The 15267-nt window shown below is 37.0% G+C and overlaps 1 protein-coding gene across 1 annotated transcript in view; it reads left to right on the top strand.

Moving 5' to 3' along the window:
- csmd3a (CUB and Sushi multiple domains 3a) overlaps positions 1-15267 on the top strand; it is a 343356-nt gene that overhangs the window by 39283 nt on the left and 288806 nt on the right. The window contains 1 exon segment of the mRNA XM_048153480.1: positions 8652-8764. Coding sequence (XP_048009437.1) covers positions 8652-8764 — 113 coding nt within the window.

The following is a 15267-nucleotide window of genomic DNA, read 5'->3' on the forward strand; positions in this document are numbered from 1 at the left end:
AGAGCCATTTGCTCTAAATTGATGAAAAAATTTCACTGAGATGTTTTCTTAAACGGGACCTATTATGCAAAAGTCACTTTTACATGGTGTTTGAACATAACTGTGTGCTGGCCGTGTGTAAACAATAGAGGTCGACCGATATTTTACAGATACCGATAACTAGGTTGGACCATACTTGCCGATAACCGATTAATCTGCCGATAGTTTTTAAAATGGATACTGGATAAAAACTAATAATAATAATAATAATAATAATAATAAAATAACACTAATTAAAACAGTGCTGAACTTTTTTTTTTAAATAAGTACTGAACCATGAAAATGTGCTAAATGAAATAAATATAATATGAATAAATATTGAAGTAAACAAAAGACATTCAAACTGAAACAAAAGTTAACTCTGAAAATGTATTAGTAAATGTTTATTATATTATTTATTATACAGCATTATTAACCCTATGGTGTTGTTATTTCAACAGTTGTATAAAGTTGATCATCTTTAGTTATCTGCAGAAAGAACTGAAATATATATTATATGTAGCCTATAGTCTCTTAATTTCTTTGTCTCTATTTTAGAAACATGTGATGATCATCTAATCCAAATACCAAAATATGTATTGTAGTGATGATAAAGAAATTAAATCGTTTTGATTTGTTTATGTTTCTGTCGGCTTCATGAACTTATCTGCTTTAACACGTCGCTTTAAATATGCAACTTCGCTGGCTAATGAAAGCATAAAAGTGACCAGCTGAATATACACTAGTGCAAATAGATGAAAACAATCGTGACATTAAACATTTGGGTCAGATTTGCGTGCATTTTGTCATATTGTTTCAAACGCTTGAGGTGGCGTCCTCTCAGCCTGATCGCAAACATAGGGTAGCCTAGTACTGCTGTTCTTTCTCTGCTGATGCAGCATCTAGTCAGCAAATGAATTAACTTTATAATGATATGACATCATGTACTGTAGTGTACTGTATTCATACCATTTTGCAGTCGGTGTTTTAAATGCCTATCTGAAGCGCAGTGTTAGTATTTATTCGGCCTCTAGAGGCTGCTGTTCTACTGTATGATGATGAGCAGACCCTTTTAGCCGCTCCAGTCTATGCTCCAGTCTCCTAATATAGCTCTTGCAATGGACACAACCTGGAAAAACTATCGGCAAGGATTTTTGCCAATAAACGAATGTTCCACCTATTCCAACTATCGGTGCCGATTAATCGGCAAAACCGATAAATCGGTCGACCTCTAGTACATAACCACCCTATAATGATAAAAATCCACATGCTCCTTTTTTTAAAAAACCTCAACAGTTCATTTTCTGCACGATGTGACGTCATACTGCCCAAGCCCCGCCCATGACTGCTGACGGACTCTGCCTTATTAGCATAGACCCCGCCCTGAGCGACACTGTCCACCATTGTCTCGATGCCGGATTGAGTGATTGAGGTGTTTTGAGTGAACATAACAGTCTTCATTTACTCCCAACATCTGAGCCGCTTGTAGACGCAGTGGATTAGTTTGATTTTTGAAGGGAATGAGCCACAGATCTACTGTAATATACACATGCGATTTCTGTCCCTGCTGTTCACAGATATAACCGACTGTGTTTAAGTGAACTTTGTGTGTTTTTGACATAACCTTGTGTGTATTTGACAGTTTAAACACAATAAGACATGAAAGAGAAGTTAGTTTAATGCTCACGAGACGGGCCGACTGACAGCCAGCTTTCTGTGTGCGTGTTTCAGATGTGTGCGCTCAGAAAACAATATATCAGAAGTTTAAGCTGATATAGCTTTAAAATGCATGCAGATAATAAACTTTCATGATGAAGAAGAACCGCAATGTCCGTGAGCGTGATCATGATTTTTTAAGTATTTGGCAGGAGTATCCGATGCAGGAAGGAGCAGTGATAATGGAAAAGGGGCGGGGAGCAGAAGCTCATTTGCACATGCACGAAAATGGTAATTTACTATATTTATTTTCTTGGTCAGTGTTGTTGTGGGTTTTGGTTCTTCTGCTGTTGTCAGCTGTGAAGGACCTTTGAAATAACTGAAATCATTTGGCGAAGTGATATGGAACTGTAATGCGATCAAGACCTGCGTGGGACTACTTTAGCTGTGCGTTTCCCTGAAAATAATTCCACAAATTATTCATTTAAGAGCAGTGAGTGATTTTCTCTTTTTCTTTTGTTGTTTGATTAACATTATTGACACAGACAGCAGCAGGTTTATTAGGCTGCTGTCACTTTAAGAGCGAATGCATGGATCCAATATACTGTAGGCCAATTTCACAAGAATTGGAAATTACATCACCAAATATCAAATATCACTTCTTACCTTTTCTGTTTTGTCTGTTTTCCAAGTTGCTGTTATATAATCTACAGATAAATTAATTTGTACTTGTTTGTATCTTATACGGCCACTCAGACCGTATTTACCAGCGGGTGGTTTTAATTCACCAGCTGTCGTGTCACAGAAATATGTACTCATTCAGTAATTCCCTTGCTAATATCACCATATGACAAGCATTTATTTAGATTAAATCCAAATTCCCAGTACACATGCACTGTTATGTTCAGATATATTTTGGTTTCACCATTCTATTCTGTTGGGATTAGTTACATAATATTCTTATGACTTTAATACAAGTTTGAAATATATGATTATAATAGCATGTATTAATCTCACGACATATCCTGCATTCAAGCATATATTATAACTCATCCTGACAGATTAAAATGATGAAACTAAGACAATTTATTTCCAAAACCACAGACTTTAAGTTGATGATGACAGGAGTGTATGTGAGTGAATGTGATAATGTCATTGAGATGACAGAAGTGTTGCCGTTTATGATATCCAGAAACAGACAGTATTCACATCCAGGGTCTGTCTTCTTGTTATTACCTGGTTAATGAGAAATGTCATGTAGTTAATCTTAATTTTAAGTTGTTAATCTGTTTTACTGATAAAATCATTTTTCTATACGAGTTTGTGTCCGTACTGTATGTTTGTGCATTTGAAAGCACAGGATAGAGTATGTGCTTTCCGTACATAAACGTAATTTTGTGGCAAAAAACATATAAATAATTTGTCATTTTTATCCTATTGTTTACTATATTTATTTGCTTAGTGTCATTGTGGGTTTTGGTTCTTTTGCTGTTGTCAGCTGTGAGGACCTTTGGAATAACTGATATCATTTGGCAAAGTGATATAGAACTGTAATGTGGTCAAAACCTGCCTCAAACTACTTTAGCGTTTTGCGTTTCCCTGAAAAAAATTGCACACCTTCATCAGATGTTTGTCAGATTCGAGCATTCAACAACCCTGTAGTATAAAAACAAGATAAGCAGCATCATTTTGAATTAGTTCTTAAATGTAGCTCTTAATTAGAGTTTTGTAGTCTTACTAATTAATCAAAAAGACAGTTTAAACATTCTCATGTTATTTAATTCATACAAATACATTGATTCCCAAACTGGTTCTTGTTAGGCTCAGAGAGAGCAGCTGTCATGTATGAAATGGCTTCGCAAACAGTAATTTCAACCACACAGTGTCATTATTTCTGTCTTACAATCATTCATATTATCACAGAAGTTCTGGGATAAAGGTTTATAGTTCAGATATAAACACTGATGTTCTATGGTAGCGATCAAAATAGAGTATATCAACTTTTGAAAGCAACTTGATGCTGATTGTATTGATTACATCATTACCACAGTAGGTGGCGACACGGGGCAGTTTAAAGGATTTATTGAATCATTCATTCAAGAGATTTGTTCAAAAACGCTGATTCATCCACTAATGAAACAAGTGAAGTCTTAGAGTGAGTCAATGATTCAATCATTTATTCAAACCAATTAAAAAAAAAAAAGTACTGCAATTTAATTAAATATTTTTAAATAGACTATAAATAGACGCCTGTTACACCATACGTTTTCTTTCTCAACTGTTTATGTTCACTTAAGACAAAACCGACTGTTTACGAGGTTATTTTGACATAATTTTGTGTGTATTTGTTCATTCAAGTGCAAGAAGACGTGAAAGAGAACTAAATTCAGTATTCGCATGCCGTATGAGAGGCGGCTTGTGCGCGCTACACAGAAAACAGTGCCTTTTTCGTGTCTTCATGCCCTTCAAATGTTTAAAACCACATTAATTGTGCGCACAGGAATCGATAAGGAGAATCGGAATTAAATTTTATCACAAGTATCCGATTCCTGAGCTTAAGAATCAGATTCCAGAATTGGAATTGATTATCGATTCCCAACCATTGACTCATCGTCATGTCATGGCGTACAGGTAATTAATGACAGAATTCTCAATTTTAAGTATTCTGTCCCTTTAAATGTGCTTATTTTAACTTTATATCTGGGAATTATTTATTTATTTGAATTTATTTGAATATACACAGATACAATATACATAGATAAAGCTGAAAACAACAGCCATGTGATGCCTAAAACCAAAACATGAGTTCAAGTTTGTTGCTGAATTAACCGAGATCTGTTAGCTCTCTTAAAAACGAGATAGCTCTTCCTCAATATGCATCATTTCAATACTCCCTCGTCAAATCAGGTGTGGAACTGCTTCGTTTTATTCCGTCCATATGAAACCTGCACAAATTGAATTAAATTTGATGTATTGATGTATTGTTGTATTGCTCAGGAGAATTCATTGAGTTCTCAGTTAGGTTTTGTTTATCCTACAGTGTCAGTAGGATGCTTCTTCTAAATGAGACAATTGTTGACAGTGAATGAGCTGTAAAATACATGGTTCTGTTTGAGTTGATTTTGAGATCTTTGCCTTTTGATCGCAGACTTTAGTGTCTTGGCATATGCGAGCACTGCGCAGCATTGAGATCGCTTGTTTCCATTGCACCTCATTTATTGTACCTAAAGCATCAAGATTGCCACTGAACACATTTGCTGTCATGGCTACTTTTATAATAGTTGTTTGCATAATTATAGTTATATTTAATTCAACTGGTGAGAAAAAGCAAAAGCTTTGATGAGATACTGTTTCTCCCCAAAGCTTTTGCTTTTTCTCAGCAGATGTAACACTTCACATATTAAACATAACTATATACATATGAAATGTAAACAATTACTATAGCGGCAACCTTTTTATTTATTTAGTTATGTTTAGTATGTAGTCATTATATATATATATAGTAGTGGCCAAAAGTGATGTCACACCAGGAAAATCTTAACATCTTAACCCCTCAATAAAAATGTGTAAAAAGATTTGGTAAGCATATTGCATAGTGGTGCATGGAGTCAATTGTTTGAAATGAAATATGACAAATTATGCCAACATAATTTTTGACCAAGCTGTCATAAAAAGAAGTTATCAACATTCAAAAACAAGAACCAACAAAATATTAATAAGTGATTATGTTGAAGATATGCTTTTTCCAGTCAGCTTTCTGCATAGTAAAATAAAACCTGTAAATGCCAAATAATTTTGTCAGGTAAATACCTTCACTAAGTTTTGTGTTTTTTTTCTTTCCTCAAACTTAGAATATTGAAAAAAAAAAAAAAAAAAAAAAAAATATATATATATATATATAATATTTTATTTTGATGGTTTAATCAAGCTTGTAGGGTCATTAAAAACACTACACACACATTATCTTGCTGTCAATGCAGGCCTCTAGCCTGGTAATACCAGACTCTGCTACTTCACTTTGCTTCGTAGACAGAGTCTGGAATGGCATAATAGAGAAGTGTTTTCTCTCTCGCTAGGGGACGCTTGTCTGAAGTTTAAAATCATTGGTTACCCGTAAGCCAGTCAGATACGTTTAGTTATGACGTATGTTATCCGCCTGTACAGCCGCATCGAAGCACAGACATCATGCATCGAACTCAAATCTATGATTGAACTTCCACTGTAAACCTGTTGTAAACACATGATGATGCGAGCGAAATACCGGAGTGAACATGGCTGTAAACGACTTTTGCAGATTATGCGAAGTTAATGCATCCCGAAGTTTGCATCCCGTGTCTCGTTTCCCATTTCCGCGGTCGTTTCGGTTTTCGATTTCTCTAACCTACAATGTAAAACTCGGCGCTTAGCATCTACGTCACGGCTCTCAGCCCGCCCTCTGTTCGTTGATTGGCCCGGCTGTTTCCAGACCGGTGGCAAACACAAAGCTATGACGCTGTATCAGACTGAGTACAGAAGCGAAATGAAATTGAGCGGAAGTAGGAAGTCTGACGTAGTCAGGCTAGCAGGCCTCACTAAGCCATCAGATTTCATCAAAAATATCTTAATTTGTGTTCTGAAGATGAACAAAGGTCTTACGGGTGTGGAGCGACATGAGGGTGAGTAATTAATGACAGAATTTTCATTTTTGGGTGAACTAACCCTTTAAGGGGTAAACAAGGTACAAAAGTGTGCCATTTGAAAAGTTATCGCCGCAATGACAACTGTTATACCTTTTTTTCTGAGAATGTATATATAATATCAGTCTACTGTATGTTCTCAATGGAGACAGCAAAGTAAACATGAGGAAAACATATTAAATGATGTTTTTTTGAAAACGGGTAGGGTTGCAATTTGTACAGTACAAAAATCATTGTTTATGGAAAGTCCCCATAAAACATGGAAACCCAACGTGTGTGTGTGTGTGTGTGTGTGTGTGTGTGTGTGTGTGTGTGTGTGCGTGTGTGCGTGTGTGTGTGTGTGTGTGTGTGTGTGTGTGTGTGTGTGTGTGAGAAAGTGTGAGTCAGCCAGCCAGCAAAAACCAATAAGACCGAAAATCTCTTATTGGCACTCTCTTTGGGATAATTCCCATTTTTCTCCAGTGTTTGATTGTTCTTCACTCGTGGTAATTAATCCCTCAGATCCGCTGGCTGTCCGCAGCCTCAAAAGGTTTATTATTCGGTACAAACAACAATTAACAATATTATTGCAGGCATGTAGCAATTTCTGTTTTCTTAGTGGAGAAAACAGAGACTTTTGAGACTTAAAATCCGGTCCAGTTTTCTGTTGAATCTGTCCGTACAAACTGAGGATGACGCTGCTTGGCGCTTTAAGTGACCTCTGCTTAACCACACATTATATTTGCATATGGTTTCACTCAACCATCTTAATATCCCACCGGATTTGACTATACAATTTTCTGCTAATTGCCCCGAGGCCAGGTGAGAGATGTGCTCATCAAATCATTAATTCCAGCTCCAGCATTGCAGTAATTCAATTTCTCAGAGTCTTAAATAATAAGTCGTCTTAAAGGAAACATGAAACGACATTTGCAACGCATTTAAAGCAATATTTCGCCATGTGACGTATTTTAGAGCAAAGCAAAATAATTTAGGATGGGAATTGATTGGGATTTGATTGAATTGTGAAACGTTGGGCTTTGATATTATTGGTTAATATTGTTTTTCCCACTCCTGCAGCCTTGATTACATCAGCGGGAAAGTCATTTCAGGGTGGAGAATGTTATTGCACTTTGATGAAAATATGAAAAAAGTTTTTTCCTTTGGAATAACGTGCGTTGAATAAATTGAGAGCAGGGATGTTATGTAAGAAAGTAAATAAGGTTGATTTTTGATTTCATGTTTACATTAAAAAGCAGTGGTATGCCAATGAAATTGCAAAAAAATAAAATAAATAAATAAAGCTATTTTTAGAAAGGTTTCAATTAGATTTCAAACTGTTGATTGAGGAAATGTATATCAAAACTCAAGCAATCCGATTGTGGTTCTCTTTGGTGCCCCGTGTAGTGCATTTTGCAACCACAAAAATCACCTCAATATCTCAGTCAATATTTTCATGTTGACTTTAATATGTTTGTTCATTTGCTTGTTTGTAATCTCATCAAGTGCACTAGGATCTGCCCAGCTGCCACAGTTTAGCTGCTCCCCAAATGCTCATGGTACTTCTGTGAAATGATATTTTAAAATCGTTGAGGCTCATTGATCTTTTCCAAGTTCAAATCGAATTTCAGAGAGCTTCACATCCTAAAGGCAGGACTGGCCGTGTTAGCAAGACAATGAGTTTTTATGAAATAGGAAGAAGTGACTCATTCTTTATGTCTTGTTGTGTAAACCAGAGTAGAGTAGGCGAGCGGTGTAAAGTGGGCACGACTCCTGGGAAAGAGTATTGTCAAGCCAGCTAGGAATAAAATACAGTGGACCAAAATAGTATCTGGACTTTTTTTGGCCACACTTAAAAATGTTTGAATTTTTGCATTAGATAATATGTAACCAACCAGTATTTGCATACAAGTTATTCTGAACTAACTTCAATTTTTTTTGTTTTACATTTTTTTGAATAATATAGCCATTAATTTATCATGCAACCCTGACAAGCTCTCTTGTGAACAGTTTGGGATAAAAATTATATTTTCTCAAAAGAAAAAAAAAAAGAAAAAAGAAAAAAAAATCATTAGTGTTAATATAAATTAATTAAATTATTTTTTATTTTATTTTATTTATTTATCAAACTGTTTATAGTAATATTTCTCTAATACAAAAAGTATATTTTCTGAAAAGAAATTAAAAAAACACATTTATTTTATTTTATTTTATTTTATTTTATTTTATTTTATTTTATTTTATTTTATTTTTTTTTTTTTTTATTTTTTTTTTTTATTTTATTCAAACTGCTTATAGTAATACTTCTCTCTTCTCATACAGGTTAACAGGATTCCAGGTGCCGGCTCCTGTCACAAGTACCGGATCCATTTTTTCCTTGCGTCTTACCAGCGACTTTGCTGTAAGCGCCCATGGATTTAAAATATATTATGAAGGTAAGGAACATAACAAAACCTTTAATTTTCTCTGCTTTTTATCATGGCTTTTGAGGTTGGAGATGCAAATTGCACACTGTAGCGGTCAATTGAAAGCGTATTCATCATACAAGTGTTTGACAGCAGGCAGTGGGCGTAAAGCTAGAGGAGTGCAAAGCAATATATTCATTCCTTAATACTCTATTAATAACTATTATTGTAGGGAATGAATCCTTTTTACTTTGGGTGATGTGTTTTCTGTCAGGTCCAGTATAGTTTACGCTGTCTCTTCCTTCACAAAGCCTTGTCTGAAAGTTTATATTCATGTGGAGGTTAGATTGATGTATGAAGGTTATATCTGCCTGATGTAATTTGAGTACTTGTTTTGAAGTTGGCGTATTATTGGCCTTGAGTAGTTTCAATTCTCTGGACTGTTTGAAGAGTGTGGGTTGCTGGGATTGCAAGTTCTTTGTTCAGGTTGTTAATTTACTAGGGCATTTTGGGTGGTTCTGGATGATTGCTAATTCATTGTTGTGGGTGTTGAGTTGCTAGGTAATTGTTGGTGTTTTCTAGTGTGTTCTGGGGGATTGTTAGTTTCAAGTTAAGGGTGGTTCTGGGTGGATGGAGACAGATAGTTGAATGGACCGGTCGACAGATAGATGGGTGTTAAAATCATTCTATATGTTGCTCAAAGTCCAATCAGTTAGAAAGGTGAAAGAAACCTGAGTCAGAACATCTTGTGCCGTGTAGTTTTGTGTTCAGAAAGCTTGAATGTGTCTCCATTGTGCATCACACTATTCAGGCTTTATTTCAAAAGGCAAAGGAAAATCAGACTTTCCATTATACATACCCTCTAAAATACTGTCTTTCTCTGGTCAGCCTGGTCTTGGATCACTTAATTCACCCAAAAGGTAATGTTTAAAATCTGAGCAGATGTTGCACTGTGCCATCAAATTTATTTCAGCCTCTGGCCATGATTGGTTGGGTTTGCAAGCGTCTGGGTCATCTACACCCTCAGTGACTGTCATTTCGCAACCAGTGGCCATCTTCCATCACTCTCTCCACCTGTTATCCTCCTGACCTGACCACAGCATGCCACCCCATCTGCTCCATCTTTACAGTCTGAATTATTCAGTCCCATTGACCAGTCTGGGCTTTGGCGCACGCTTTTGTGTTTAATGTGTTTCTGAATTTTATGGGTTTTGGAATATTAATCCTGCAGGTTATTGCACTCCAGAGGGCCTGGGAGTCCCAGTGAATTCACAATGACTTTATCTCATTGTCATTCATTCCAATAGATTGATTTACGTAATTGAAGAGCTTGGGGCTCTTTTAACGTCTGGTTTAGACCATTTTCATGAATACACAGGCTTTGCTAGGTTATATTTTGGAAAGTATCTATGTGATAACCGGCAAGTCTCTTACCTGTTTGGATTTTGCCATGGTTTGTAGGGTGTTCTAGATAGTTAATAGGGTATTTATGATGGTTGCTATGTGTTTGCCCCAAGTCTCTTTGATATTCTTGGTTGATATTCTTGGTTCATGAGTTAATAAGTGAAAAGAGCCCATAATGGTCACTATGATGTTTGTGTCTGTGAAATGGTTTGTAGGGTGATCTAGATAGTTAATAGGATATTTTGGATGGTTTCTAGGTGTTTGCCCCCGAGTCTCTTTGATATTCTCTGGGATCTATAGGTCCCAACATGAGTTAATGAGTGAAAAGAGCCCATAATGGTCACTGTAATGTTTAGAGTGGTTTGTAGGGTGTTCTAGATACAAACCCAATTCCAAAAATGTTGTGACACTGTACAAATTGTGAATAAAAAAGGAATGCAATAATTTACAAATCTCATAAACTTATATTTTATTCACAATAGAATATAGATAACATATCAAATGTCATGCCAAATATTGGCTCATTTTGGATTTCATGAGAGCTACACATTCCAAAAAAGTTGGGACAGGTAGCGATAAGAGGCTGGAAAAGTTAAATGTACATATAAGGAACAGCTGGAGGACCAATTTGCAACTTATTAGGTCAATTGGCAACATGATTGGGTATAAAAAGAGCCTCTCAGAGTGGCAGTGTCTCTCAGAAGTCAAGATGGGCAGAGGATCACCAATTCCCCAATGCTGTGGCGAAAAACAGTGGAGCAATATCAGAAAGGAGTTTCTCAGAGAAAAATTGCAAAGAGTTTGAAGTTATCATCATCTACAGTGCATAATATCATCCAAAAATTCAGAGAATCTGGAACAATCTCTGTGCGTAAGGGTCAAGGCTGGAAAACCATACCGGATGCCCGTGATCTTCGGGCCCTTAGACGGCACTGCATCACATACAGGAATGCTACTGTAATGGAAATCACAACATGGGCTCAGGAATACTTCCAGAAAACATTGTCGGTGAACACAATCCACCGTGCCATTCGCCGTTGCCAGCTAAAACTCTATAAGTCAAAAAAGAAGCCATATCTAAACATGATCCAGAAGCGCAGGCGTTTTCTCTGGGCCAAGGCTCATTTAAAATGGACTGTGGCAAAGTGGAAAACTGTTCTGTGGTCAGATGAATCAAAATTTGAAGTTCTTTTTGGAGAACTGGGACACCATGTCATCTGGACTAAAGAGGACAAGGACAACTCAAGTTGTTATCAGCGCTCAGTTCAGAAGCCTGCATCTCTGATGGTATGGGGTTGCATGAGTGCGTGTGGCATGGGCAGCTTACACATCTGGAAAGGCACCATCAGTGCTGAAAGGTATATCCAAGTTCTAGAACAACATATGCTCCCATCCAGACGTCGTCTCTTTCAGGGAAGACCTTGCATTTTCCAACATGACAATGCCAGACCACATACTGCATCAATTACAACATCATGGCTGCGTAGAAGAAGGATCCGGGTACTGAAATGGCCAGCCTGCAGTCCTGATCTTTCACCCATAGAAAACATTTGGCGCATCATAAAGAGGAAGATGCGACAAAGAAGACCTAAGACAGTTGAGCAACTAGAAGCCTGTATTAGACAAGAATGGGACAACATTCCTATTCCTAAACTTGAGCAACTTGTCTCCTCAGTCCCCAGACGTTTGCAGACTGTTATAAAAAGAAGAGGGGATGCCACACAGTGGTAAACATGGCCTTGTCCTAACTTTTTTGAGATGTGTTGATGCCATGAAATTTAAAATCAACTTATTTTTCCCTTAAAATGATACATTTTCTCAGTTTAAACATATGTCATCTATGTTGTATTCTGAATAAAATATTGACATTTGAAACTTCCATATCATTGCATTCTGTTTTTACTCACAATTTGTACAGTGTCCCAACTTTTTTGGAATTGGGTTTGTAGTTGATCAGGGTGTTTTGGATGGTTTCTAGGTGTTTGCCCCCAAGTCTCTTTGATATTCTTGAGGATCTATAGATCCCAACATGAGTTAATGAGTGAAAAGAGCCCATAATGGTCACTATGATGTTTTGGCGTGGTTTGTAGGGTGTTCTAGATAGTTAATAGAGTGTTTTTTATGGTTTCTAGGTGTTTGCCCCAAGTCTCTTTGGTATTCTCTGGAATCTATAGATCTCAGCATGGGTTAATGAGTGAAAATAGCCCACAATGGTCACTGTGATGTTTAGAGTGGTTTGTAGGGTTTTCTAGATAGTTAATAGGGTATTTTGGATGGTTTCTACTTGTTTGACCCTAAGTCTCTGTGATACTCTCGGGGATCTAAAGGTCCCAACATGGGTTAATGAGTGAAAAGAACCCATCTATGATGTTTTGGCATGGTTTGTAGGGTGCTCTAGGTAGTTGCTAGGTGGTTGCTAGGGTATTTTGGATGGTTTCTAGATGTTTGCCTTCAAATCTCTTTGATATTCATGGGGATCTATAGTCAATCTATGTTCAAGTCTTTAGAAAAGCAAAAGCATGCCTCATCTTGACTATAATTTCAGGTATAATTTGTGTCCGTAGCACGAACGGTGAGGGCTTAAGAGTTATGAGTCCTAGCAAGCAGCAATAACAAGGGTTTGGTTCGTGTCCAATGGTTTTAATGTGCTGGTGATTCAACATTTATGAGAGAGAGATGGACACACACAGGGGAACAGAAATCTCATTTTGGTTCCTGTCAGTTTTCCGTCATGTCGAAACAACCGAAACCAAGTTTGACAGTCAGTGCGTGCGCTTTGATTAATGTGTCTATCGCCATCCGGTACGAGTCAGCTTCTGTGTGTAGAGTTAGATGCGAAACCTCAACCTTTCTGTCTGCCCTTCGATTGAATGCCAATGACTCTGGAAATACCATGTGCCATGATCAACATGCTAATGCTCGGCCATCAAAACGTGCATTAACAGTCCTCCCTGCAAAGCGTCTGTCGTCTAAATGCTAGGACAAGCCAAAACATTGATTCAGAAACATTTGCTGGGATGCCCAAAGAGCGCTCGTTTATGGAAATGTGAGCCACATGAAAACACAGCAGAAATGGCAGCACTCTTTGTCTTTTTTGTGCAACCTTTGAAATGTGCTGCTCGTGGCCTATTGCATCATAATGTCTTTGAAATGCATTATTCTCTTTTGGCGACCCATGAAATCTGCGTGTCACAGGGTTCCTGGTGGCCCCGTCCCTGTGGATTCTTTGAGGGTTTTTGGTGGTGTTTGCTGATTGCTTGTATGCAAAAACAGCTCAATAATCGTGACAGGCTCTCAGGGAAAGATTGCTGCGTGCTGAAGTGTGCTCAGCTTCACAATATAGACGCTATACAAACTTACATCATCTTCAAGGGCAGCACAGTCATTAGATGTATAGAGGGATGAACGGCTCATCTCCTGGGATCATCCTGTGGTAATTACCTCAGCAGTTTGCCCACTATAATCTCAGCACTCAGTCCTGACATATGAATGTACACAATTACACCTGAAAATAGATATGTAAGGTCAACTGTGTACATTCTGCAGTCTTAGGGGCAAAGTATTGCAAAAATAATAATTGATTTCAAAGACTTCAGTCTGCCTGTCCTTCGCTGGTCTGTCAAACAGATAGTTCCAACCCAAACTCATGGGATTGGTTTTGGATGCTCAAAAAAAGAAATTTCTGAAACGTTTATATGTGTAAAGATATTTATATCTATAAATCTATGCTTTGTCTTGTGCATTTACTTCTTCCAAAACTTGGAAAAATTCTTTGAGTTTGAAATAATCATATAATGTCAATATCTGGCCTGTCATTACTTTTTATTTGTTTAACTTAACCTTTATTTATTTATTTATTTATTTTTCCTCTTATTTTACTTGGAAATTTGATTACAGATGATGAAATGTTTAATCTTGACTTATGAATTGACTTTAAAATTATACGATTGAGCTAAATTTTTATCAATAATCATTTTAAGTCAGTATTTTTTATTTGGACATTTTTGAGGGAAGACCAGACATAATGGCGGTTCTATTTTCTTAAATGATGTGAGATAAAAGTGTCCTTATAGTGTTTCTGCTGGTCGTTTCACAGGCACTTTGGGAGCTATTATGAACATCTCCAGTAAGCGCAAGTGGGATCAAAATAGCAGCCATTTCTCATAATGAGAGAGCTGGGGTCAGTGGTGAGGGGCTTCATTGTTCAGTGACATCTTTCTGAGCTGTTTCTGATTGAAAGGAATATCACAGGATCAATAAAGGTTAAGCTGTTATTGGCAGCATCTGTGACATTCTGCCAATTACCACTGAAAATAATTTCAACTCATCCATTCATTTGTGAAAACAAACAACTGTGTTTACTGGAATGCACTTAATGCAGAATCATGCAAATCTTATTATTTTTTTAAAGCACTTATTTGATATAAAAATGAGTATTGTTTGTATTTATAAAGTCATCTTAAAGGCCTTTTAGCAGTTTGACTACTTGTCTTGTTAACAAGTATAATGATTAATTACTGTGGCTATATTTTAAAACAGAGTGTATTTTGATGCAATGTCTTTTGCTTCATAGACTTCCTTTGCAAGTGCATTACTGTACACATGCATTTGTTTCTTTCTCAAACTGAGGCACAAGTCAAATTATTTTCTGTGCAAATCTACAGGATTCTGTCCATAAAGCTTAAGTTGTATTGATCCTGCAACATTACTGGAACAGACAGGCTAGTGCTTCCACAGTCCTGTACCTGTCAATGCAGATCACCCAACAACATGCATTATGACAGAGAGTTGTCAAGTGGTGGAGGCTGTGAGTGGTTATGACAGGCCACAAGCCATGCTTATGTCATGTTTATGTTTGTATTTATTGTAGAAGCTGTCATGTTAAGTGATGGCAGGTAAAACAGCACGCTCTCCTGCTGTGCTTCATAAAGTGGATGGTTGTTGCAAAGGCCACCGCGGTGGATGTGAAGGTAAACACCGGAAGATTGAGCAAACCGAATCTCAGCGGTTTCTTAGATAGATGTCCGTGGAATGATACTTGTGCCCATGTGTGGTGTTTTTCAGGATGAAACAGTGTTTACAATCCATTCTTCATCCATAATGTGCCATTTCTGAGTGAAACAGTATAT

This window comes from Megalobrama amblycephala, linkage group LG13 (assembly GCF_018812025.1).
Source record: "Megalobrama amblycephala isolate DHTTF-2021 linkage group LG13, ASM1881202v1, whole genome shotgun sequence".
Lineage (NCBI taxonomy): Eukaryota > Metazoa > Chordata > Actinopteri > Cypriniformes > Xenocyprididae > Megalobrama > Megalobrama amblycephala.